At 45.3% G+C, this 27013-nt stretch overlaps 1 protein-coding gene and 1 long non-coding RNA gene across 4 annotated transcripts in view; both read right to left on the bottom strand.

Annotated features, from left to right (window-relative positions):
- The window catches only part of RAC1 (Rac family small GTPase 1), a 34727-nt gene extending 19533 nt beyond the window's left edge, over positions 1-15194 (bottom strand). The window contains exon 1 of one of the 3 annotated variants that reach the window (XM_049699477.1): positions 15097-15194. In XM_049699477.1, coding sequence (XP_049555434.1) covers positions 15097-15179 — 83 coding nt within the window. In that variant the 5' untranslated portion in view covers positions 15180-15194. Of the gene's footprint in view, positions 1-1378; positions 1647-15096 lie in introns of those variants that run through there. The other 2 variants (XM_033426859.2, XM_004268939.3) reach the window with 2 other exon arrangements.
- The window catches only part of LOC125961467 (uncharacterized), a 96117-nt gene that overhangs the window by 27055 nt on the left and 42049 nt on the right, over positions 1-27013 (bottom strand). The gene's annotated exons all lie outside the window — the stretch shown is intronic.

Raw genomic sequence — 27013 nt, 5'->3', positions numbered from 1 at the left:
TTCACTGTTAAACCAATTAACTGAACATTTCCCCCAAATTAAAGCTTTCTTTTAAAGGGTTAAAAAACACAAAACTACTATACATATTCCTAAATAGAAACTTACAATTTTTAATAATATAGACAGAACTATGAAGTGTCAATAATCTTTCACATTTGTGAGCCTGACAAATCACACAGAGGGCATCTTTTTAAAACAATCAGTTGTCTGATTGTCCTTCATGGATCTGAATTAGTTATAGAAACAAGTCAAATGTCTAATTTACAATGATCTAAAGAAACCGAGAACTCATAAATTCATCGAGGCATAAAAGCAAACCAGCCCTTATAACAAGTTTAGGGTACAGGGATGCCAGAACTCTTCGTTCGACTTTACAAGACTCCAAATAGGTACCAGTTGCATTCTGACTTTGCTGCAACTGGTAGTAATTCTTGGAGCTTCCTTGTTAATGCTCATGTACTCGAACCATGCTGAGACGCACGATTTTGCTCGGATTACACTGAGATTCTTGTTTCCAGGGGAGGAAAAAACTGCCGAAGACAAGTCTTCCTTTAGGGCCGGGAACCACCACAGACAGTAGTGAAAAGAACTGTTTTGAGTCACAGGGCGGCCCGGCTCAGGGAGGCTGTTCTGCTACATCCCAAACCTAACGCATGAGGCGAAGGCCAGCTTTTTCTTCTTTTCTTTTCTTTCTTTCCTTTTTTTTTTTAAATGTATGACCACACCACATTCCGAGAAAGGAACCGTCTTAAGCACACCCAGCTCCTCGCAGCTAGAAATCCTAAAAGTTTCCCCACCTTAATAGCAAACAGAGAGTCCCTTAAAAAATCAGAAAAGTGGCTTAAGTACAAGCGGAAGGCACCCCCTGGCGAATCAGCTTAGGATCCACCCCCAACCAGCCCGTGCACATATTCCTCCCCTACGACCGAGCTGGGACCGCCGGGACCCACGAAAGGTCTCAATGAAACTCGAGGTTAATGGGAAAATCAAGAGGGGGTCCTTTTTTAAGAAAGGCAACTCCCTAAACCCACCCAAACTACAGGCAAACGAGGGAGGGTGGCGGCCCGGGTCGAGTTCTGCCGGGCGGTCAGCGGTCCGGGGAGAAAGCGGGAGGGTGGAGTTCACTTTCCCTCCGGCCGCCGATCGCCGATCCCCTCCCTCCCCCCACCACCACACACACACCAAAAAATAAAAAAATAAAAAAGCCGGAACCAGGCCCGCGCCGTCCGGTCCCGGGGAGGGTGGCGGCCCACGCCCCCCGCCCCGCGCCCCCCGCCCGGGAGAGGCCCGGCCAGGCCCCAGGCCAGCCCGCGGCGCCCGCCCGCCCGCCAGGCCCCTAGCCCCGGCCCTCGACCCCCGGGGCGGCCCGCGCACTCACCCGTCTCCCACCACCACACACTTGATGGCCTGCATCTGGGCCGCTCTCTGGGCCGCGGCGGCGGCGGCCGGGCACTGAGGCGAAGAGCGGAGAGCTCGGGGCGCGGCGGGCGGGCGGGTGCGCGGCTGCGGGCGGCGGGGCGCGGGGTGCCGGGGCCGCTGTCCACGCCGCCTTGCCCTCCGCCGATGGGAAGCCGGAGCCCAGCAGCAGCCACCACCCAAAGCTGAGGAAAACTGCAGAGAAACAGGAAATGGCCGCTCCACTCACATCCGGCCTCCCCTCCCCCGCCCCGGCGCCTCCGCTCCCAGGCTCCGGGGCGGGGCCGCTCCCGCCCGCGCGACTCCCGGGGTTTCTCTAGGCTTCGGGAACGCTCGGGAGCGCTCGGGGGCGCTCGGGAACGCTCGGGAACGCTCGGCTCCGGACTCCGGGAGCCGGGAGCGGGGCGGGCCGCCAGCCATCTTTGTGCGCTTCGGCCGCGGACCTGGCCCCGCCCCGCCCGCCCAGGTGGGCCTCGAGGGAGGCCCCGGCTTCCAGGAGCTGGCTCCCCAAGCCCGCGACCAACTGCTGTCGGGGGCCGCCCAAGGGGTGAACATCTGTTCTTTGTGATCCCCATAATTTAGGTGATGACAAGGCCCTTCTAGAAAATTCGCAACCTAGAACTATAAAGAAAAGACCATACATGGTACCATTAATCAGATAACTAATGTTCATTCAGCCAAAAATAGGTTGAACTTTCCTCCTTTGCATATGCATTTTCTAGTTATTCTTAATTATTTTTATTTTTTTAATTATTTATTTTTGGCTGCGTTGGGTCTTCGTTGATGCATGCAGCGAGCGAGCTGCATGTTGCGGCGAGCGGGGGCTACTCTTCGTTGTGGTGCGCTGGCTTCTCATTGCGGTGGCTTCTCTTGTTGCGGAGCACGGGCTCTAGGCACGCAGGCTTCAGCAGTTGTGGCTTACCAACTCTAGAGTGCAGGCTCAGTAGTTGTGGCTCGTGGGCTGTAGAGCACAGGCTCAGTAGTTCTGGCGCACGGGCCTAGTTGCTCTGCGGCATGTGGGATCTTCCCGGACCAGGGCTGGAACCCGTGTCCCCTGCATTGGCAGTCAGATTCTCAACCACTGCGCCACCAGGGAAGTCCCCTTAATTATTTTTAATGCGTTGAGCGTTTACTATGTCCTACTGATTTGCACCAAGTTCTGGAGATAATGTCCTCTTAGCAGACCATTAACGTGAGAATATTTTGGTATATCTCCTCCTAGTTACATCTGTATATATATAATGAACATGTTTTTAAACAAAAGTGGGAAATCATGCTGAATCATTGTTAGAACATTTTTCATGACTGCTTACTTTTCATTCCATTATGCGCATGTGCCTTAATTTAACCAATTTCTCTATTATCAGACAGCCAATATTTCCCTATTTGAGAAAGAATGATGGGATGAACATGTATGTACAAGAATCTTTGTAGCTTTATTTCTTTAGACTGCATTCCCCCAAAATGGAGTTACTGGGTTAAAAGAGGTGAATGTTAAAAAAAAAAAGAAAAAAAGAGGTGAATAGTTTTTTAAAGTTTTGATACATGTTGCTGCAATGCCCTTCTGCAAGGTGATAACCAGTTCACGCTCCCCTTACCCTGTTTAAGAGCGGATCTTCCGGAGGAGTTATTTCCAATAATATTTTCATCGTGTAGGTCTTCTCTTCCTGTAACTCATTCAGTTGTTCAGTACTATAACAATTTTTCTGAAATCAGACCTTTTCTATACAATTTTTTAAAACATTTTTGTCTTGCAATTATTTCAAAATAAACGTTTCCAGAGCAAAGGGCATCTCTTCTTTGTTCATTAAGATCCCCCTTGAAGGCCTCTCTCACCTTCGGAGAGGGCCCACACACTGTGGTGGAGTGTGTATCTCCCTGAATAAACCTTCCTTCACTTTACTGTGGCTTGCTCTTGAATTCTTTCCTGCACAAAGCCAAGAACCCACCCTTGGCAGCCGCCCCAGGGACTCGCCTGAGACCTGGGACGTGACCATCCTCTCGCCCCGCACTCTTTCCTGCAGCATCTTTTCTGGTGCCCAACGTGGGAACTCAAAGGGCAGAATCTCGATCTGCCTGTTGGGCTTCGGCTTCCCCTCTGAAGGGTGGCTGGGACTTCTCCTGAGCTGTGTAGATTCCAGGAGGCCCTTAGGTGGTGACTGACACTGCCTGCAAGATCTGGCAGAGACAAGTTCTCTGGCTGTGAAGGAGCCCACAGGCCAAGGCTTTCCTCCTCTCAATCTTTCTCATTATCCTATCGCTCTATCTCTTTGGACTCGAGAAGATTGACCCAGACGACCACCGGATATCCAAATTAAGACTGCGCGCGGCAAGTCATTGACAACTTGGCTGGGAACTAAGGCCCCCAGCCAGGTGGAGGATGGCAACTTCAGGCTGAGCAAGATTCCCGGAACACTGCCCTGTTACTTCACAGCCAACCAATCAGAGGAAGGCCACGCCGCCTGCAGCCCTCACCCCAAATTTTGCCTATAAAAACTTCTCCCCCTTGGGCTTCCCTGTTGGCGCAGTGGTTGAGAGTCTGCCTATTGATGCAGGGGACGCGGGTTCGTACCCTGGTCCGCGAAGATTCCACATGCCGCAGAGCGGCTGGGCCCGTGAGCCATGGCCGCTGAGCCTGCGCGTCCGGAGCCTGTGCTCCGCAACGGGAGAGGCCACAACAGTGAGAGGCTCGCATACCGCAAAAAAGGAGAAAAAAGAAAAAAAACTTTTCCCCCAAAACCATCAGGGAGTTCGGGGTTTGTGAGCACGAGCCACCCCCCGTTCTCTTTGCTTGACCCTGCAATAAACCTTTCTCTGCTCAAAAAAAAAAAAAAAGATCCCCCTAGAAGGTATTGGAGGTGTGGAGAGGCTGGTTAGGAGGACATAATACTAGTCCAAGGAAGAGGGGTGTTACGGGCTGAACTGTGTCTCTCCCAGATTCATATGTTGAATTTCTAACCCTCAATGCCTCAGCATGTGAGTATTTCAAGATAGGATTTTTAAAGATATAATTAAGGTAAAATGAGGTCCTATGGGTGGGCCCTAATCTAACATGACTGGTGTCCTTTTAAGAAGAGGAGATTAGGACACAGACAACACATAGACTGAGGGGAGACCACGTGAGATCACAGTGAGGTGGTGGCCATCTGCAACCCAAGGAGGGAGGCCTCAGAAGCCAAACTCGTTGACACCTTGATCCTAGACTTCTAGTCATAGTTTCTCTAGACTTTTGAGAAAATAAATTTCTGTTGTTCAAGAAGAAAAGATCCTCCTTAAAGAGGAGTTGAGATTTCAAGGACTGTAGAGCAACTGTGGTCCCTTTGCTGATAGAAATGTCCAGCGAATCTATGAAAAACCTCAACTACTAAGTGTAATTACCTTCCTATCTTTAGACCAGGAGCAAGTAAAAGGGTGGGGCCTCCAGTCAACAATTTAACTGAACAAATATTTCAGTGCTGTTGTTGCATAATGGACTGATAGGAAATGAACCAGACAAGGACACAGTTGCCAGGATTTCAGTCCTTCTGAGCTCAGTGCTGGAAGTGTTGCCGAAACTCAGCCTAATAGAAACATGGAGACACAGTCATAGGTGAAGTGGAAAAGAGTAGCTCTTATTGCTTTGCCAGGCCCACAGCAGGATAATGCCCTCAAGACTGTGTGTCCTTCCCTGGAGGGAGTAGTGAGGAGTCTTACAGTGTTCAAGGAGGAGGGCGTGGTCAGCTCATGGACATTCTTCTGATTGGCTGGTGGTGAGGTAATGGGGACTCAACATCATCAGCCTTCTGGTTCCAGCTGGTCAGGGGTCTACGTGCTTGTGGGCAGCATGCAGTTAACTTACTTCTTCCACCTGGTGGGAGTTTCAGTCTGTGCAAAACAGCTCAAAGGACATGGCTCAGAGCAGTATCTACAGCCCTTGAGGAGGAACTAAAGGTCCTTGACTTTGTTTAATGGCTAAAGTATTATTATTTTGTATTGTTCGACTGTTTTCCTTTCTTTCTGCATTTTCTTGCTTCTCTGATTAAATTTATTCTTTGACTAAAGTTTTTCTACAGACAAAAGGTGGCGGAGGACATGCGTGGGGGATCTATTATGGGAAAGCCTCATAGGGTTCTGCTCGGTTACAGAAGTGGGGGACAATATGGTGCTTATCAGGAGGCAAAAAACTATAGTTATGCTAATAAAAAGGCTTTCCTCAAAGAGATGAGAGTTGAAAGATGGTCTGGGTAGAATGGGTCTTGATGGAATAAGAAGAAAAGAGTTGGACTTCCCTGGTGGCTCAGTGGTTAAGAATCTGCCTGCCAATGCAGGGGACATGGATTCTAGCCCTGGTCCAGGAAGATCCCACATGCCGCGGAGCAACTAAGCCCGTGAGCCGCAACTACCGAGACTGCACTCTAGAGCCCACGAGCCACAACAGGTGAGCCCACGTGCTGCAACTACTGAAGTCTGCGCGCCTCGAGCTCATGCTCTGCAACAAGAGAAGCCACCGCAGCGAGAAGCCCGCGCACCACAACGAAGAGGAGCCCCTGCTCGCCGCAACTAGAGAAAGCCCGCGCGCAGCAACGAAGACCCAAAGCAGCCAAAAATAAATAAATAAATAAATATGAAAAATTAAAAACAAAAAAGAAGAAGAAAAGAGTTTTCCACGGAAAGAACAAAGTCCAGGACTTTAGAGGCCCAGGGCCATCTTCAGTCCTGACGCAGAGGCACTTGGGCTGCTCCAGGTCTAGAATCCTGGAGGTAACTGCAGGCTGAGTTACAGACTGGGTGTGGACTTTATTCTGATAAGACAGGAGTTTTTGAGCAAACATGTGACTTGACCACATTGAGATCATTATTTCTCTAGATTGATAAAGTGTAATTCCATTGTATGAGAAGTTTGACCAGGAATATAAAATAATAATATATATAAAATAATAAAGTTAATGTACACACCACATATGAAAATCAGCTTTAAATGAAAACTGAGTTAGTTTAAAACTTAATTTAAAACTTCTCCAAGTTTGGCCTTGAGTGGCCATTTACAATGTTCCACATGGCAACGAATGGTCCAAAAAAGTTAAAAATTAAAACTAAATAAAAAGAATCTGAAAAAGAATGTGTGTGTGTGTGTGTGTGTGTGTGTATCTGAATCACTTTGCTGTACACCTGAAACTAACACAACATTGTAAATCAGCTATACTTCAATTTAAAAAAATTAAATAAGCAAATATCAGACCATGTGTGTTTCTGAATGTGCTACATAGTTGTTTCTCAAGTACCTGTTACGTATGCAATCATATATCCTACTTAGGTTCTTCATTCAAGGTCAGTCATTTATTCCGCTCCAGTCACTGTCCAGATGTTGAAAGTGTGAAATGAACAAAATGAATCCCTGCCATCAGGGAACCTACAGTCTGTTGGGGAAGATGCTTAACAGGCAAATGAACAGACAGTATTCATTTCCAGGTTGACATGATTAGTTGCAAGTACTGTATCTAACATCCCTTCTATCCAAAATTCCACTAGAATTTCAGAAAAGGAATTTCAATAAAAAAGACATGTAATTCTAGAACAGAAAGTATGGAGAAGACAAGAGATAGTGGAAGGTGGAATGAGGGGACAGACTGGTTTAGCCACCTAGACCAGCAGTGGGAAAAGGTGATCAACAGCAGATCGAGAGCAGAGACTCGTCAAAGGGTTGGGAACTGGCAGCCCCAGGCACCTCTGGGACTGGGGGTGTTGGGCGCTTACAGTAAGGAAGATGGGATGAGAGCTGAGAAGCAAGAGCAGGCAGCCTGTGTGGCTTCCTATCATGCATCAGGCAGGGTGACCGCCTTCCCCTACAAAGGACTCGAGGTCCCTCTCTAGAGAGGGTAAACCAGAGGGTATGGGGGGCAGGGGTGGATAACTCCAGGCATAGGATCTGGAAAACAGAACAAAGACCAGAGGATTGAGTAGCCTAGGCTGAATCTTGGACCTCCCTAACCCCCTCCTTCTCGGCTCCGGCTGGAAGGTTACTTCAGCGTAGGAGGGTGGAGGGTGGGAGCTCTTCTCTGGGGAAACTGTCCAGTCTAGGAGGAAAGACCAAACAGGGGAGGGTCTTCAGGAAGCCTCCCACTCCTTTAGACCTTCCCATTACCCCCTAGTTTCCCACCTCTGATCAGCAACGGAACCATGGGTTAAAAGACATGAGGGAAGGGGCTTCCCTGGTGGCGCAGTGGTTGAGAGTCCGCCTGCCGATGCAGGGGACACGGGTTTGTGCCCTGGTCCGGGAGGATCCCACGTGCCGCGGAGCGGCTGGGCCCGTGAGCCATGGCCGCTGAGCCTGCGCGTCCAGAGCCTGTGCTCTGCAACGGGAGAGGCCACAGCAGTGAGACGCCCGTGTACCGCAAAAAAAAAAAAAAAAAAAAAAAAAAAAAAGACATGAGGTAAACCTCCAGAATGGTAGGTAGAAATCAAAATAATCAAAATAAGTAAATTTGGAGAAAACAAAAACAGAGCAGAGAAGGAAACTTAAAAAAAAAACCAAAAAACTATCAATAACTCAAGATAATATAATTCATCCATGAATAAGAAGGGAGTGCTTTTATTTTTAGAAAAAGGAACGTTCAGATGATTAAAACAAACAACAACAAAAAACCCTCAGAAATTAAAAACAAGCCAGCTGAAAAAACTCGGCAGAAAGGCTGCAACAGCAAGTTGGGGAAGTCTCTCAGAGGACCCAAAAACATGGAGTGAGAGAAAGTAGGAAATGGTGAGAACATCAGGGAACCAGCCCAGAAGGTCCAACCATCCTAATAATATCCTGTAATAGAAAAGAAAGAACAAAGAAAAAGCAAAGAAGGAAAACATCTATGAAAAAATTGAAGGAAGTTTCCCAGATCTGAAGGACAGGCGTTTACAGAGGGAAAGCACCAGCCCAGCAAACAGAAATACCCCACCCCAGAGCACCTCGCTGAGAAACTTCAGAACAATGGGAACAGATAAGATCCCACAAGCTTCCAGAGAGAAAACACAAGTCTTAAGGAAACAGGAAATAAAACAGCTTCAGGTTTCCCAACAGTTACACTGGTGGAGCCACACCTTCAAGGTTCTGAAGGAAAATGATCTTCCACCAAGGATTCTACTCACTGCTGAACTATGGATCCAGTGGGCGGGTAAAACAGGAACATTCCCGCACATCATGTCTCGGGAAGCTACTGGCACATGTGTTCCTCCAGTAGAAGGAAATAAACCACAAGAGGCAGAAATGGGAGCAGAGCGGAGGGCAATCCCCCCAACCTCCCCAACCCCGGGCATAGTGTCTATTGCATGATCAGCCCACTTCCGAGCAGGGAAACTTCATGGCCAGAAACCGCACACAGTCCTATTCTTGGCCACTTCCCTCAGGGCGAATGGCTGGAGATAGTGAAAGACAAAGAGTACTGCAGTTGTGTTGACCAGCTCAGCTCTGATGACAGGGCAAGGATGTGATACCAGTGAGTCGGTAACAATGAAACAAAAGAAAAGTACTTACTTCTTGATATGAAGTATACTCCCACCCATACTTCTCTTTTTTTCTTTTTCCCCCACCCGTATTTTATTGTAAACATTTTCAAACGCACAGAAAAGTTGAAAGGCATATACAGTGAACGCCCACATATCCGTCGAAATTCTATAGTTAACATTTTTCTATACTTGCTTTCTTGCTATCTGACCATTTATCCATTCAACAATTCATCTAATGTTATTTTCAAAACAAGTTACAGAAATCAGGACATTCCACCCTTAAACAATTCAGCGTGCATATCATTAATTACAGTTGCTTATAGTTTGCTTCTTTTAAAGTAAAAATTACATACAATGAAATACACAAATCTTAAGTTTGCCATTTACCAAGTGTGGACAGGTATATACACCTGTGTAACGCAAAAACCCTCTGTATGTAAAACATTTCCATCACCCCAGGCAATTTCTTCATGCCCTTGCCCAGTTGATCTCTGCCGCAACTCACAAAGGCAACTTCTGTTGAGATCTTTTTCACAGGTGAAATGAGATCGTTTGGCCTGTTCTAGAAAGTCATCTAAAAGGAATCATACAGTATATACTCTTTTGCATCTGAATTCTTCCCCTCAGTATCATGCTTTTGAGATTCATTTGTGTTGTATATCATGGTTTATGGATTTCCTCTTTGTGGACACCTAGGGTGTTTCCAATGTGGGCCGTTGTGAATAAAGCTGCTAAGAATATTCTTGTACAAATCTTTTTAGACATGTATTTTCACGTATCATGGATAAGTACCTAGGAGTGGAATTGCTGGGTCATAGGATAGGTGTGTTTTGTTTTATAAGAAACTGTGAGAGGTTGGTAAACACGTGGAGGTCCTGCAAGGTTGAAACACCCAGAAAGGGCATGGGAGCTCCGTGCCCCTTCCCACGTACCTTGCCCTACACATCTCTTCCATCTGGATGTTCACCTCTATCCTTTATCATACCCTTTTTTAAAAAAAAATAGATTTTATTTTTAGGGCAGTTTTTTTTTTTAATATTTATTTGGCTGAGCCGGGTCTTAGCTGTGGCACACGGGATCTTCATTGCAGCACGCAGGATCTTCAGTTGTGGCATGCATGTGGGATCTAGTTCCCTGACCAGGGATCGAACCCGGACCCCCTGCATAGGGAGCACAGAGCCTTAGCCACTGGACCACCAGGGAAGTCCCTATCATATCTTTTCACAATAAACTGGTAAACAAAAAGAACACGTCTTCCCTCCCATTTCATTCCGAAAGAACCCTAATCAGTGCGTTCAAAGCTTCTCCAACAACGGCGGGGGATTTCAGATACTGGGCACAGTCTGACCCTATTGCAGGATTGGGAGAGAGAAAACTCTGTCCTCTTGTTTCAGCAGCAAAGGAGAAGTGAGTTGGTTGAGGATGGCCTGGTTCAGAAGCTCCAGAACCAAAGTAAAATCAAACTGGAAAGGATCTTTGAGATGCAGCTGAGACCGAATCTGGCCCAAGTGGAGAAGGCAATGGATGTCAGAAGAACTGGGTCTCACTGTCCATCCCCCTGATGGAGGTGTCAGAAGCTTCACTTGGCATCTGCGAGTCAGTTCTGATGGGAATACTTGGTCTGGGACTTCCCTGGTGGTCCAAGTGGCTAAGAATCCACCTTCCAATGCAGGGGACTCAGGTTCAATCCCTGGTCAGGGAACTAAAATCCCACATGCCGTGGGGCAACTAAGCCCATGTGCTGTAACTACTGAGCACGTGTGCCACAACTACAGAACCTATGCGATGCCCTCGAGCCACAACGAAAGATTCTGTGTGCCGCAATTAAGACCTGACACAGCCAGAAATAAATAAATAAATAAATATTTTTTTTAAAAAAAAAGATATACTTGGTCCCTACAAATTATCACAGCAGACTGGACTTCACCCTAACGAGGTTGACTAGACATGAACATTAGATGAGTCATGAGAATAATAGTAATGAAAATTATAAACCCCAAGTGGGAAAGTCCATACAAGGATGCTCAGTTCTGCATTATGTGTGGCCCAAACCCTAGAAAGAGGGCTTCACGTGCTTTCCCTAGGCCATCTCCAGGACGGTGGCCTCTAGCCACTCACGTCGGGGCCAGCTTCTGGACTTGAACAAGCTTTACAGAAACACGCTTTACACTCTGTTCAGCTTGGGAAGGTGAGAGAGAGAAAAGGACAATTTGCATCATCTCAAGCTGGAAGTAAGGTGCTGCCCCCACCGTTCCTCACCGTCGTGGGCAATTGCTGAACCAAACCCAGCTTGCACTAACAAGGGTGGCTGGAGGGAAATAAATTAGTTCTGTGCTCAAAATAAAAAGAAACTGTGGGGCTTCCCTGGTGGCGCAGTGGTTGAGAGTCCGCCTGCTGATGCAGGGGACACGGGTTCTTGCCCCGGTCCAGGGAAGATCCCACATGCCGCAGAGCGGCTGGGCCCGTGAGCCATGGCCGCTGAGCCTGCGCGTCCGGAGCCTGTGCTCCGCAACGGGAGAGGCCACAGCAGTGAGAGGCCCCGCGTACCGCAAAAAAAAAAAAGAAAAGAAACTGTGACATTTTTTTCCAAAGCAATTGTTCCATTTCACATTCTCATCATCAAGGTATCCCCACCAACACTTGGTGTTATTGACTTTTTTTTTTTAATCAGTCTTTTTGATTTTAGTCATTCTGGTGGTTTCTAGCAGCATCTCATTAATTTGCCTTTTCCTAGTGGAAATGCAAATGATGTTGAACACTTTGGTGTGTTTGATTATCACCATGCCTCTCTTTTAACTAATAACTCAGCAAGAGTCTTCTGATTTTTCTGGACAGTAATGCAGAAAAAAATTTCACAAATCTGCCTCAATAAGAAAAATTCTGTCATATAGACATGGTTATTTACGTGTAGCCTCTCTCTGGAAGGAGACGCAGGAAGCTGGTGACAGTGCTGGCTTTGCGGAGGGGTCTCGGTACCTGGGGAAAGGGTTGTGAAGGAGACTTTTCACTGTTTACCCTTGTTCCTTTCATATTTTATCCTATGTGCATGGAATACCAGCTCAAAATCAGAATAAAAATTAAACTTGCTGTAAGAGATTGCAAGAAGGAAATCAAAAAGATCTCAAGGGTGTGGCTGTACTTTGCTATCTTGATGGAAAGAAGCAAAACCCCAGGATATGGTTCAGATTCCTTCAATAAGGGGCACCCATGGCCCAAAGAAATGGCTGCCTTGTCTTCATCATGTCAGACTTGCTGACATTTGATGCTGAAAGCCTGGCACAGTGGAAGGAACGCTGGAATAGGAGCCCGAGAATGCCCAGCTTCACCACCAATGGGCTCTGTGGCTTTGCTGAGTCACCAAACCTTTTTTTGCTGGTCCGCACAATGACAATGAACTTTGTGCTCTCAGTTCTATGGGTCCACAGTTCCAGCAAGGACTGTAACCATGAGGAGGATACAAGCTCTACCGATCACTCATTACGTTATTGGAATTTTTTGGTAAGTAAAGCCACATGCACGTCGTTAAAACAGCAACTGCGGGCTTCCCTGGTGGTGCAGTGGTTGAGAGTCCGCCTGCTGATGGACACGGGTTCGTGCCCTGGTCCTGGAAGATCCCACATGCTGCGGAGCGGCTGGGCCCGTGAGCCATGGCCGCTGAGCCTGTGCGTCCGGAGCCTGTGCTCCGCAACGGGAGAGGCCCTCTTACCGCAAAAACAAAACAAACAAACAAAAACCCAGCAACTAGTACAGCAAAGCTTATACTAAAGACCACGGTGCTCAGCCCAACTTCTCTTTGGATCTCCTACCCCCAAGTCTGCCCCCAAGGGCCAACCACTTTTTTTTTTAATTGTGAAATATAAAAAATGAAAGAAAAAGGCATTAAACCTAAATGTACATTTCTAGTTTTATCAGTTTTCCTGCAGTGATTTCCCCAATCTCTAAATAACGAGCCAATACCACGATTTCTTGCTGATCAACTGTCAACCTTATATCTTGGCTTTGTGCTGTGATAAATAAAGATTAAGCTCACTGCTATCACCATTCCCCCCTTTGTTGTATATATCACGATTTCAGTCCTTCTCTTGGTTACCAGTAAAACTTTAAGTAACATACTGTCCCTCTCTTTTTTGCTTTACTCACTATCATCTCTGGATCCTCCTGGGTAAGATGAGGATAACTCATCAGGCTCACCCAGGCCAGCAGGTGCTGTGCCTGGACAGAGAGTGACCAAGGCAGCATCAGCCAACCTGCTTGGACCTCTGACCCAAGGGCAGGCTGTTTGCTTGGGCCCCAGCCTCCTTGGAGCGTTCACCGATTTTGTCCCTGACATCTGGACGGGTAGAAGCCTGAAGGTGAAAGTCCTGCCCAGAATTCAGGTGGGAGAGATGTTAGGATCGTCTCCCACCCCTCCAGACCCCAAGCCAGCTGCCGCTTGCTCCTTTGTTTCCTAAGGTTTCTAGGTGTGGTGTGTCATGCTGGCTTATCTCCCTGGAAATGTTTTTAAAATGCATTAAGGGACTTCCTGGTGGCACAGTGGTTAAGAATCCGCCTGCCAATGCAGGGGACGTGGGTTAGATCCCTGGTCTAGGAAGATCCCACATGCTGCGGAGCAACTAAGTCCGTGCACCACAACTACTGAGCCTGCTCTCTAGAGCCTGCGAACCACAACTACTGAGCCTGTGCGCCACAACTACTGAAGCCCATGCACCTAGAGCCCATGCTCCCCAACAAGAGAAGCCACCACAATGAGAAGCCCGTGCACCGCAACGAAGAGTAGCCCCGGTCGCCGCAACTAGAGAAAGCCAGTGCACAGCAATGAAGACCCAATGCAGCCAAAAATAAATAAATAAATAAATTTATTTTAAAAAATGCAGTACTGTTTATTGTCTTAGGGTTCTTCAGAGAAAACCAATAGGAGAAATATGGAGAGACAGAGAGGGAAAGAAAGAGGCTGAGATTATGAGGAATTGGCTCATACAATTATGGAGGCTGAGAAGTGCCCGGGTCTGCCACCTGCTGTAAGCTGGAAGCTCAGGAGAGCTGGTAGCTCTAGTCCAAGTCCAAAGGCCAAAGGACCAGGAAGTTGCAGTCTGAGTGCAGAAAACCGATGTCTCAGCTTGAAAACAGTCAGCAAATTCTCCCTTACCCCACATTTTCTACTCAAGCCTACAGTGGATTCTGCTTTATTCAATCTACTCATTCAAATGTTAATCTCATCCAGAAACACTCTCACAGACACACCCAGAATAATGTTTAACCAAATATCTGGGCACCCTATGGCCTAGTCAAGTTGACACATAAAGTTAACCTTCACCTTTACTATTATGGGTATTGAGGGGGATGTGTTATTATCATCATTAATAATAATAATTGCTCATTAATAACAAGAACAAAACCCAACTAATCATTGAACACATACTATTTACCAAGCACTGCATACACTATACTTTTTTTTTTTTTTGCAAATACTTTTATTGTGTTCTTTCTAAATCTCAAAACAGCTTGTGGATGAGACAGTACTATTATACCCATTTCACAGATGAGGATATTGAGGCATATTGACATTTAGTAACTTGTACAAGATTATGTCTCTTGCAAATGACACTTTGAACCAAAGTCGTTGGATGCCAGTGCCTTCTGCCTTAGTCACTACACTAAGCTACTTCATTTATTCATTCTTTCATTATAAATTCTTAAAGGTCTGGTCCCTGCCCTCAAGAAGCTTCCAGGATAGCAAGGCCATGAATACACTCACAAAAAGAAACCATCTGTGGTTTGGAAGATAAACATGATGCCAGGGAGATGCATCAGACGTGTCCACAGGAAGACGTGGCCTGGATCTAAAAGGACAGGTGTCCATAGGGTTTCCATACTCGTGGCAGGTTATATTTTCCAAGTTGGCCACTGGAAGATCTCCTATCCTACAGGCCCCGCCTACAAAGTGATATTGACACATCTCCCGCTGAGAGATGAGATCTACCGTCCCCACCCCTGAGCCTGGGCAGGATTATGTCTCTGACAGAAGTGGCTCTGCTGGTCTGCCTGGGATCTCTTGCTCTTGGCACCCAGTCGCCACAGTGTGAGGAAGCCTAGGCCACCTGGAAAGGCCACAGACAGGTGCTCAGAATGACAGCTTCAACTGGTGCAGCCAATAGCTGGCATCAGCTGCCGGATTCGTGAGCAGGAAGTGTGGTATAACAAAAAACATACCTGGTTTTGTGTCCAGTTCCTGGCCCGGAGATCCTAAAACCTTTGGAATTTCCTGAGCCATAGGAGTGTCTTTTGTTACTCATAAGGAGACCTTTTCCACCATATCGGAGTTTATGCTAATGAGGTGACTCAGACCTGGGTCCCTAGGTGTGTTCAGGGTGGAGGTAAGCACCAGAAAAACCTCCCACGTGAGTAGAGGGTTGGAACCTTCAGCACCATCCCCAATCTCCAGAGGTAGGACAGGGACAAGAGATTGGGTTCAAGAGTGTGTTTAATCAGTTGTGCCTGTGTGATACAAACCTGAGACCATGAGGCTGGAGGAGATTTGGGTTGATGAACACACCTTCATGCCGGGAGGGCGGAGGGTCTAGATGCTATGAGGAGAGGGCATGGAAGCTCTGTGCCTCCCGCCACCTTGGAGCTCGTCCTATTCAACTCTTTTTAAATTTTATTTATTATTATTATTATTATTATTGGCTGCACAGTGCAGCATGCAGGATCTTAGTTCCCTGACCAGGGATGGAACCCGTGCCCCCTGTGGTGGAAACAGGGAGTCTTATCACTGGACCACGAGGGAAGTCCCTCTTTCTTTTTCTTAACCATTTCATTGAAGTATGATTGACGTACAAAAAGCTAGACATATTTAGTGTATGTAACTTGATGAACTTGGAGATAAATATACACCTGTGAAATTATCACCACCATCTATGCCCTAACCATATGCATCAGCCCCAAAGTTTCTCCTGCCTCCTTTACTTACTATTACTATTTGTTATAAGAACACTTAAGACCTGCACTCTTAGCAAGTTTTTACATGTATAATACAGTGTTGTTAATTCCAGGCACTATGCTATGTACTTAGCTCTCTAGGACTTGTTCATCTTGTATAACTGAAACTTTGCACCCTTTGACTAACACCTCCCCGTTTCCCTCTTCCCCCATCCCCTGGCAACCACCATTCTATTCTCTGCTTTTATGAGTTTGACTGTTTTATTATTTTTAAAATTTATTTATTTATTTATGGCTGCATTGGGTCTTCCTTGGTGCGCACGGGCTTCTCTAGTTGCAGTGAGCGGGGGCTACTCTTCGTTGCTGTGTGCGTGCTTCTCATTGCGGTGGCTTCTCTTGTTGCAGAGCATGGGCTCTAGGAGCACGGGCTTCAGTAGTTGTGACACATGGGCTCAGTAGTTGTGGCTCACAGGCTCTAGAGTGCAGGCTCAGCAGTTGTGTGTGTGTGTGTGTGTGTGTGTGTGTGTGTCTCACATCTTCTTTATCTACTCATCTGGAGCTTGATTATTTTAGGTTCCTCCATATAAGTGGTATCATGTAGTAATTGTCCTTCTGCGTCTGACTTATCTCACTCAGCATAATGTCCTCCAGGTTCACCCATGTTGTCACAAATGGCAGGATTTCCTTCCTTTTTAAGGCTGAATAATATTCCATTGTATCCTATTGGACTCATCATCTAGCTATTCATTTGTATCCTTTATAAGAAACCAATAATCATAAGTAATAGTGGTATCTTGAGTTCTATGAATCATTTCAGTGAGTTATCAAACCTGAACAGGGGTGGTGGAAACCCCCAAATTTACAGCCGACCTGTCAGAATTACGAGCAGCCCCCAGGACTTGTGGCTGGAGTCCAGAGTGAAGGCTGTCTTGTGGGACTGAGCCGTTACACCTGTGGAGTCTAGTGTCAGAATGGAGTTGAATTATTGGACACCCAGTTGGCCTCAAGGAATTGCTCGGTTGGAAAATACAGGAAGCTTTCAAGACAACTGCAGTTCTTGCTACCATCTGACTGCAAAAACATAAGAGACCCCAAGTGAGAACCACTCAGCAGAGCCCACTCAACCCTAGAACCATGAGAGATGATAGCAGAATGGTTGTGGTTGTTTTAAGTTGCTTAGGGGCTATTTGTTATGGAACAACAGTGACTGTGGAGTATCAGGGATTCCAGGGAGAGACCTTGGCACCATCAGAGGTGGAAGAAAGAGAAGCAAAGGGCATGTGGGAGAACATCAGCAGCTGTGGCTCTTGGGTTGCAAGTAACCAAAAGCTACTCTGTTTTTGTTTTTTTTTTTAAATATTTATTTGGTTGCACTGGGTCTTAGTTGTGGCTTGCTGGCTCCTTAGTTACGGCATGGGAACTCTTAGTTGCAGCATGCATGTGGGATCTAGTTCCCTGACCAGGAATCGAACCTGGGCCCCCTGCATTGGGAGCGCAGAGTCTTAACCACTGTGCCACCAGGGAAGTCCTGCGAAACCTACTCTAAATTAAGAAAGAGAGAAAAGATTAGTAGGAAAAATACTCGGGGAGCTCAGAGAATCAAAGGAAATGATAAGTAACCAGGACTCAAAAAGGACATGATTCAGGACCACTCTGGGGCCCTTAAGGATCTTCTTTTGGGGGCAGACATCACAATACCTTAGACCCACCTGCCTGAGGACCCTGTGCTACTCCACCCAGGTTGCCCTTCCTGGTGAAGGGGAGGGGGGATTCTGGTGGCTGGTCTGGTTACCTGCCTGCCTATTGGGGAAAAGGGAGGGACCCAGTGACTCACAGCCCACCAGAACCACAAGGAATGAGGTAGAGGAAGTCCCCCCCTGCCCACCAAAACAACGGGCAGTTGTGGCTATGCAGGCAAAGCCCAAAAACATTTGTAGGAGTAGGTTCCGTGCCAGTGACAGAGACCTAAAGTGACAACGGCTTAGACAAGATCAAAGTTGACTCCTCCTGTGTGTGTCAAAACCCAGAGGTAAATGGTTCAGGCTGGTATATCCCTCTTATCTGTGAAGCCTCAGGGCCCAGCTCCTTCCTCACATACCAAGGCGGAGCTCTAGCCAGCATGTCTAAGTTCCGAGTACAGGATGGAGAAACAGAGCAGAAAGGGAGCAGAGTGTGTGTCCACACAATCCTGGGAAAACGTCATGGTTCTCCTTGCATCCCACTGGCCAGAATTTTGTCACACGACCACACTAAGCTGCAGTGCAGGCTGGGAAATATCGTCCCTGCTAAAAATTCTTTTGCTCCTAAGGAAGAAAAGCCTGGATCCAGGACTGTGACCAGGTCCTACCATAGCCACCATCTGGCTGCCCAGTACTCACACGTATACATCGTTCCCCACATTTAATTTTTTTTTTTTTTTTTTTTTTTTGCGGTACGCGGGCCTCTCACCGTTGTGGCCTCTCCCGTTGCGGAGCACAGGCTCCGGACGCGCAGGCTCAGCGGCCATGGCTCACGGGCCCAGCCGCTCCGCGGCGTGTGGGATCTTCCCGGACCGGGGCACGAACCCGTGTCCACTGCATCGGCAGGCGGACTCTCAACCACTGCGCCACCAGGGAAGCCCCACATTTAATATTTTTAAATGTTCCCACCTATCACAATGGAACCACCAACATCTCACACTCAACCAAGAACACACTCCCCGTCCTCAGGTCCAGGTGCTGCAAGAGCACCAAGTCCAGCACCTCTGGGGAGTGTCCTCTTTCTTCCATCCCTTCTCAGTGTTTTGAAACTTGTGGACCAAACAGAAGTTTAGCAGGTGCCAACTCACCTTATCTATAATAATGAGGAAAAGGAGGAGGAAAGAGATGTAAACTTTTTAAAATAACAATAGTATGACACAGAATGCAAGAAAATGCAGGTAGGCACTATCCACAGTCCCCATTCTGCAGTCATAATCCTGGAGCTGACGTTTATCACTTCCCTTTTCACTACCCTTTCTGAGATCCCCTTGCCTTTGGCCAGAGTCAAAGTTAGTTAGTTAATTCGCTCAAAACTTCATTCCTAAGAGGTCTAAGCCCCTGATGGTCCAGCCCAGGTAGGGATTCTGGCATCTTTTAAAACCTTTACCCTTGATGGATCAGTCATCTATTGCTGGGTAATTAACGACTCCCAAACTTGAAGGCTTAAAAGAAAAATAAACACCAAGCAGGGTTTTGTAGAATGACTGTGAGCACTTCTACGTCATCCTGTGGAGCTGGGGACGCCCCAGGAGTACACACTCACAATACTAGAGTGGGAGAGTACTAAATTATCAAGCAGAGAGAAACACTAACAGGCTATTCAGTGTCTCCTTTTTTTTTTTTTTTTTTTGTCTTCAAGTAGCACTCCTTATAAAAGGCATCACAGGGGCTTCCCTGGTCGCGCAGTGGTTAAGAATCCTCCTGTCAATGCAAGGGACACGGGTTCGAGCCCTGGTCCGGGAAGATCCCACATGCTGCCGAGCAACTAAGCCCGCAAGCCACAACTACTGAGCCCATGCGCCACAACTACTGAAGCTGGGGCGCCTAGACCCCGTGCTCCACAACAAGAGAAGCCACCGCAATGACAAGCCCGCGCACCGCAACAAAGCGTAGCCCCCGCTCACCGCAACTAGAGAAAGCCCGCGCACAGCAACAAAGACCCAATGCAGCCCCCGCCCCCCAAAAAAAGGCATCACAGGTGCAAACTATTATATATAGAATGGATAAAAAACAAGATCCTACTGTATAGCACAGGGAACTATATTCAATATCCTGTGATAAACCAAAATGGAAAAGAATATGAAAAAGAATGTATACATATGTATAGCTGACTCACTTTGCTGTGCAGCAGAAATTAACACAACACTGTAAATCAACTATACTTCAATAAAACAAAATTTTTAAAAAGGCATCACAGGGACACTTATTTTGGTCAAAAATTTTTTTTGAAATGAGAAAATAGAGGATCACCATATCAATTCCTAAAAATTCATCTATAATTTTCATTACTCTTAGCTTTTTGTCAAGCTGTATAAAACTTTTAAGTATTTCATGGATTACTCATGGATAACTGGATTATTTTTAATAAATTAATTAATTTATTTTTGGCTGCATTGGGTCTTCGTTGCTGCGCGCGAGCTCTCTCCAGCCTCGGCAAGCGGGGGCCGCTCCTCGCTGCGGTGCGCAGGTTCCTCGTTGCAGTGGCCTCTCTTGTTGTGGAGCACGGGCTCTTAGGCACGCGGGCTTCAGTAGTTGTGGCACACGGGCTCCACAGCGCAGGCTCAGTAGCTGTGGCGCACGGGCTTAGTTGCTCTGTGGTATGTGGGATCTTCCTGGACCAGGGCTTAGAACCCGTGTCCCCTGCATTGGCAGGCGGATTCTTAACCACCGCGCCACCAGGGAAGTCCTGGATAATTGGATTTTGCAATTTATTTCATGACAGTTAACATCAAAGAGAATAATCTGAGTTTACCTAGATGACCCTGACTTTCGGAATGTCTTGCATTTTATTCTGACACATTCTTGGAGTGATTATTCAGTCAAAAAATATTTGTTTTCCATCTGCTACATCATGAACATTATTGTTAATTGATATTGGTAACAACAAAAAACAATTTACAGCTAAGGAGAACTTTTGATACTTTGTGGCTTAACAGAAACATTTTATTTATTAGCCACTGCATGCGGCATGTGGGATCTTAGTTTCGAACCCGTGCCCCCTGCATTGGAAGCACAGCGTCTTAACCACTGGACCACCAGGGAAGTCCCTGGGTTTTATTTTTATTTAAACCCTTAACTAAAGATATTTTCAAATATACAGAAAAATAGAAGAGAGTAACAAACTCTTAGGTACCTATTACCCAACTTCAATCATTATCAATATAAGGCCAGTCTTGTTTCATCTATCTCCCTACTGTCAACACCGGAGTACTTTAAAGCAAACTCCCTTCATCACACAATTTTGTTCATAATTACTTGAGTATGAATCTCTAAGATAAAAACTCAATAAAATAGCTATAATTACATTAGCACACCTAATGCAATAATTCTTTAATATCAGAAATATTATACCTAATTCATGGCCAAATTTCTCTATCTCAAAAATAACTTTTTTTTTTTAAGATGTTGGGGGTAGGAGTTTATTAATTAATTAATTTATTTTTGGCTGTGTTGGGTCTTCGTTTCTGTGCGAGGGCTTTCTCTAGTTGTGGCAAGCGGGGGCCACTTTTCATCTCAGTGCGCGGGCCTCTCACTATCGCGGCCTCTCTTGTTGGGGAGCACAGGCTCCAGACGCGCAGGCTCAGTAGTTGTGGCTCACGGGCCTAGTTGCTCCGCGGCATGTGGGATCCTCCCAGACCAGGGCTCAAACCCGTGTCCCCTGCATTAGCAGGCAGATTCTCAACCACTGCGCCACCAGGGAAGCCCAAAAATAACTTCTAAAAAACCTTTTTTTTAATTATGGAAAATTTCAAATGTATGCAAAAGCAGCAGAATAGTAGAGGGAATCTCCATCTATAGGCATCACCCGATTTTTTTTAAAGTCTTTTACTGAATTTGTTACAATATTGCTTCTGCTTTATGCCTTGGTGTTTTGGCCAAGAGGCATGTGGAATCCTAGCTCCCTGACTAGGGATCGAATCCATACCCCCTGCCTTGGAAGGTGAAATCTCAACCACTGTACCACCAGGGAAGTCCCCGCATCACCCGATTTAACAGTTATCAATTTATGGGTCTTTTTGGGTCATCTCTATCCACTCTCCTCCACACTCATTATTTGGAAGCAAATTCCTTGTATCATACATTACATCTGTAAATATTTCAACAGGTATTTCTAAAGGATAAACTCCTTAAAAATAAGAATAATTCCTAAGATCATCAAATTTTCCCTGTTGCCCCCTGTCTTTCTTACAGTTGACTTTTTTTGAAATAAAGTCCAACATCAGATTTGGTAGCTAAATCTCACAAGCATCTTTTAATCCATCACCTCCCCACCACTCTTTCTCTTTCCTTTTTAAAGTACCTTTTTAAAAATGTCACAGTCTTGATTTTGCTGACCACATCATTGTAGACATTTCATATGTTCCTCTGGTAATTAGATCTAGATTTAGGGTCACATATTTTCCCAATAATATTTCGTCAGGAGTCATATGTAGTTTTACCTTTTTGTGTGCTTTTTTGTTTTTGTTTTGTTTTTGCTTCTTGGCTGTACCGAGCGGCACGCAGGATCTTAGTTCCCTGACTAGGGATTGAACCCGTTCACTGCAGTGGAAGCGTGGAGTCCTAACCATGGGACTGCCAGGAAAGTCCCAGTTTTTCCTTTTCGTGATGTTAGCAGTCATCAGCGATCACTGCTTAGATTCATTCATTCATTAAATTCTGCAAAATGGTGATGTTCTCATTCTGGCATTCCTGTTTTACTTATTAGCTGGACCCATATATAGAAAGTGACCTTATCAACTACTTACTTATCCTGAAGTACAGTATATACAGGTAAAGTAAGATAAATGCTTCATTTCTTCCCTTTACTGACTAGTTTATAAAAAAAGTTTGTCTCCAAGCATATTCCTAAGGGGACCAGTGAGGCTGTTTTTGTTTCCTTTTGTTTTGTTATTGAGTGCTGTATTGGGTTAAATAATGTCCCCCAAACTTCATATCCACCCAGAACCTAAGAATGTGACCTTGTTTGGAAATGGGGTCTTTGTAGACATAGTTAAGATGAGGTCTTACTGGATTAGGGAGGGCCTTAAATCCAATGACTGGTGGGTGTCCTTCTAAGAAGAGGAGAGACACACACAGGGAAGTTGCCCGTGTAAAGACAGAGGAAGAGATTGGAGCAACATAGCTACAAACCAAGGGAGACAAGGATTCCTGACAACTTCTAGAAGCACAAAAAGCAAGGAATGATTCTTCCCTAGAGCCTTCGAGGGAGTGTGGCTCTGACAACACCTTGATTTTAGACTCACAGCCTCCAGAACTGAGAATAAACTTCTGTTGTTTTAAGCTGGCTTGTTAATGTATTACAGCAGCCTTAGGAGACTCATACAAATACCATGATGAACTCAGGGATTTGCCCATGCTTGGTGTGTTTCATTTCATCATAGTTATCCTTATTGGTGCTCAAACCGTCCCATTTTGGCCAGTGAGATCCTCTTTAAGTTGGTTCCTGAGTCTTTTTGACACAACCCTAGCATCTACGAGAACTTCCCTGCTGTCGGGTGTGACAGGAAGTTCTAGGCTCATCTTGTACATCGTCTGCCCCAGATCAGGTATCTGCCTCTGAGCAGGAAGCAGTATTTAGAGACTCTAACCTGGACACTAGGGGTGCTCATTGCTGCTAGATTGGTCACTACTCCTAGGCTTTTTCGGCGAATAGAGCTAGGAAACATACGTACATTACTGAACCAAACTTGGGTCAGTTTGCCCTTGCGCAGTAAACCCAATCTCCTGACACGAGGCTGTGGTGAAGGAAAGTGCAGCATGTGTTGCAAGGCCAAGCCAGGATACAGGCAGCTGATGCTCAAAGGACCTGAACTCCCCAGTGGATTTCAGGGAAGGGTTGTTTAGAGACAGGGCGAGGGAGAGGGTAAAGGGGTGTGTGATCAGCTCGTGGACATTCTTCTGATTGGTTGGTGGTGAGGTAATCAGGAGTTTGCATCATCAGGTGGGTTTCAGTCTGTGCAAAACAGCTCAAAGATAAGGCTCAAGATATTACCTACAGCCCTTGAAGAGGAGCCAAAGATCCTTGACTTTGTTCTATGGCTACACTATTATTTTGTCTTGCTTGACTGTTTTCCTTTGCTTCTGCATTTTCTTACTTCTCGGATTAAATTTGCTCTCTGGAACTCAGGGAAAGCCTAGGAGGCTAAAGTTTTTCTACAAACAAGAGGCAGGCAGAGGACATGGTTGGAGGTCTGTCCTGGGAAGGCCCCATAGGGTCCTACTCAGATAAACACACACTCATCTTTTTAAGATAAATACATATGAATTCACAGCATACCTCCAATTCAAATTCAGAATTACAGTATTTTATTTAAATCCATCAAGTTTATATGGGCAACTCCCTTCTCCCATGCCAAAATTCCTTGTTCTCAGAAACACCAAAATGATTACTGATTACAATACATACATCCGAGTTTCAGAGCAACAATACCGAAGCCTCTACCCACAATACAGTTAGTGAAAACAGTTTAGGAGTTTATCTTGGTTTTTTATTTTTTTTATACAGTGAAATTACAGTTGTGATGTTTCTGGGAACAGCTGCTTGCTCTGTATTATGCCACCAATTGGATACACAGGTTCATTTGTTTCATTTTGCTTTCTGTTTTAAGGGTTTTAAATTTTAAAAAAAAGTTTTTATAATTGTGTAAAATATTTACATGTTTCCAAACTCAAATTCTAGAAAAGAAGGTATATTCAGAGAATAGCTTTTATCTCTGTAGCCTTGGCTCTATTCCCTCCCTCTCACTATAGGTAAACATTTTATTTATTTATTTAAAATTAATTTTAAAAATTGAAGTCTGGTTGATTTACAATGTTTCAGGTATACAGCCAAATGATTCAGTTATATATATGTATATATATATGTGTATATATTCTTTTCAATTATATACAAGATATTGAATATAGTTCCCTGTGCTATACAGTAGGTCCTTGTTGTTTATCTATTTTATATATAGCAATGTGTATCTGTTAAACCCAAGTTATTAATTTATCGCTCTTCTGCCCTTTCCCCTTTGGTAACCATAAGTTTTTTTTCTATGTCTGTGAGACTATTTCTGATACTTAACCACTTTAAAAGAAATTTATGGTTTATTGTTTTACTTAAAGAATAAACAAACAAAAGACCCCTCTCAAACCCTATAAATATGTATTTTAAAATATGTGTATATTTAGATGTATATATATGTGTGTGTGTATATGAGTATGCATTCCTCTCCTTTTCTTAGCTAAACAGTGGCATTCTATGAATACGTTTTCACTTAAGAATGCTCCATGCTAGTACTGACTCAGCAACTCATGTTGACTTTGATCTGTTGAAGTAATAAGTCAGGTGCCTGAAAATAACCCCTTAGCAGGAGACTGGAAACTTGCATTTTCTCAAAATGACAATTAAGGTAGTGTGTTGAAATCTACCCCACCTTTCCAAGTCTCCATGGGAATGAGCACAAGAATTTTAATTACTTCTGACCCACATTTTGGATCGTTTGTGTCCATCTTCTCTTCGAGGTGCTTGTGATCCAGAGTTAAACATTATTGATTATAATGATTAGAATCAACTGAACTTGCTTTCTAAGGACTCAAGGGCTCTGAGTATGAAAATAGCTACTACTTTTTGGGTGCCCTCTGTCTGCCTAGGATGTGCCAGGTACTGTGCATCCCTGATCTCACTTATTTCTCACAAATATGCTGTAGGATGGGTGTCCTTATCCTCATTTTACAGAACCAGCTCACAGGGCATCGAGCAGTTGCTGAACCTGGAACCTGGCCTCTCTGTGCTTTTCTCACCGGGTCATGCTGAAAAGAAAAAAAGCCTTTACTATTTTCCTCACCTGAGATGCTGCTCTGATGGCAAGAGGGAAGATTACAGGCAAATCACCTGGATCTTGTTGATCAACAATCAGGATTGTTAATAAAATTATTTTCCTCTTTGCCTCTGCCTCTTTTCTCCTCTTTCCTCTCATAATCCATTGTACATCTATGAAAATACTTTTCACACTGACATAATTAGTTCTGTTTGTTTCTCAAATTATAATTAGCAGACTGTCTTTCCCAGAGATGTCAGAAGATTGGGGCTGAGTTAAATGTTAAGTCATGAGGCTACACTAATTTACCCGCCTGCTTTGTAGCAAGGAACTAGTTAACCTTGATATATAGTAAACTTCAAATCTTGTTCGTGTTCCCATGTCTTCTCTTTGACCTCTCATTACATCTAATTACAATAGGCTTCTCACCTTGCTCAGTTAAGCTTTATGGTAATTTTGTTTGCCATTGTTTATGGCAACCGAAGAGCTTGTTAAAAATGCCTCATTGCCTCAATGGCATTTGGAGACAAAGAATGAGTAACCAGGGAGGAGATATATATATCTCTCTCACATCTCCGAAGCCCATCTGGTTCTTCAACATAGTTCTAATAAACAGGACTGCCAATTCTCCACCCATGAAAATCTTTATAGGCCCAAGAATAAATTTAGCTGATCTCCAAACCTGTTTGCACATTGTCAGACTGGTTTTGTGTCTTTTGGTAAATTTTCCACGGAAGATCCTAGCCTTTAACATTTAGTCTCCTAAAAACTGTATAAAGAGTAGTTCATTTTGCTTTTGGGAGGGGATGGATTGAAAAACAATGATAATTCAGCAGCGTGTGTTCTGTTGTCCTCAAAGATAGCATCCACTATGCACCGAAAGGAAAACATGGCTCACAAAAAAAGCGAAGTGAGCTTTTTAAGGTCAGCGATAAATGTGGCAAAATGCAATGCTGCAAAAATAAGGGAAATTAAAAGTTTGTGCAAATCCTTTGAAAAAATATTATTTTCATAATAACAAAACTAGCCACAAGCGGGCTTCCCTGGTGGTGCAGTGGTTAAGAATTCGCCTGCCAATGCAGGGGACACAGGTTCAAGCCCTGGTCTGGGAAGATCCCACATGCCACGGAGCAACTAAGCCCGCGACTACTGAGCCTGCGCTCTAGAGCTCGTGAGCCACACTACTGAGCCTGTGCACTACAGCTACTGAAGCCCGCAAGCCACAACTACTGAGCCCATGTGCCACAACTACTGAAGCCCGTCCACCTAGAGCCTGTGCTCCACAACAAGAAAAGCCACCGCAATGAGAAGAACGCGCACTGCAACGAAGAGTAGCTCCCACTCGCCACAACTAGAGAAAGCCCACACACAGTAACGGAGACCCAACGCAGCCAAAAATAAATAAATAAAATAAATAAATTTATATATTAAAAAAAACTAGCCAAAAGCTAAAAACCCTCAAATATCTATTTCTTGGCCCAAAACACTGAACATCAAAAAGTACAATTCTTGGGCTTCCCTGGTGGCTCAGTGGTTGAGCGTCCGCCTGCCAATGAAGGGGACACCGTTCGAGCCCTGGTCCGGGAGGATCCCACATGCCGCGGAGCAACTGAGCCCGTGCGCCACAACTACTGAGCCTGTGCTCTA

Source organism: Orcinus orca, chromosome 16 (genome assembly GCF_937001465.1).
Source record: "Orcinus orca chromosome 16, mOrcOrc1.1, whole genome shotgun sequence".
In the NCBI taxonomy this organism is placed as follows: Eukaryota; Metazoa; Chordata; class Mammalia; order Artiodactyla; family Delphinidae; genus Orcinus; species Orcinus orca.
The sequence above is the reverse complement of the archived record's forward strand: the minus strand, read 5'-3'. Positions and strand labels throughout refer to the sequence as shown.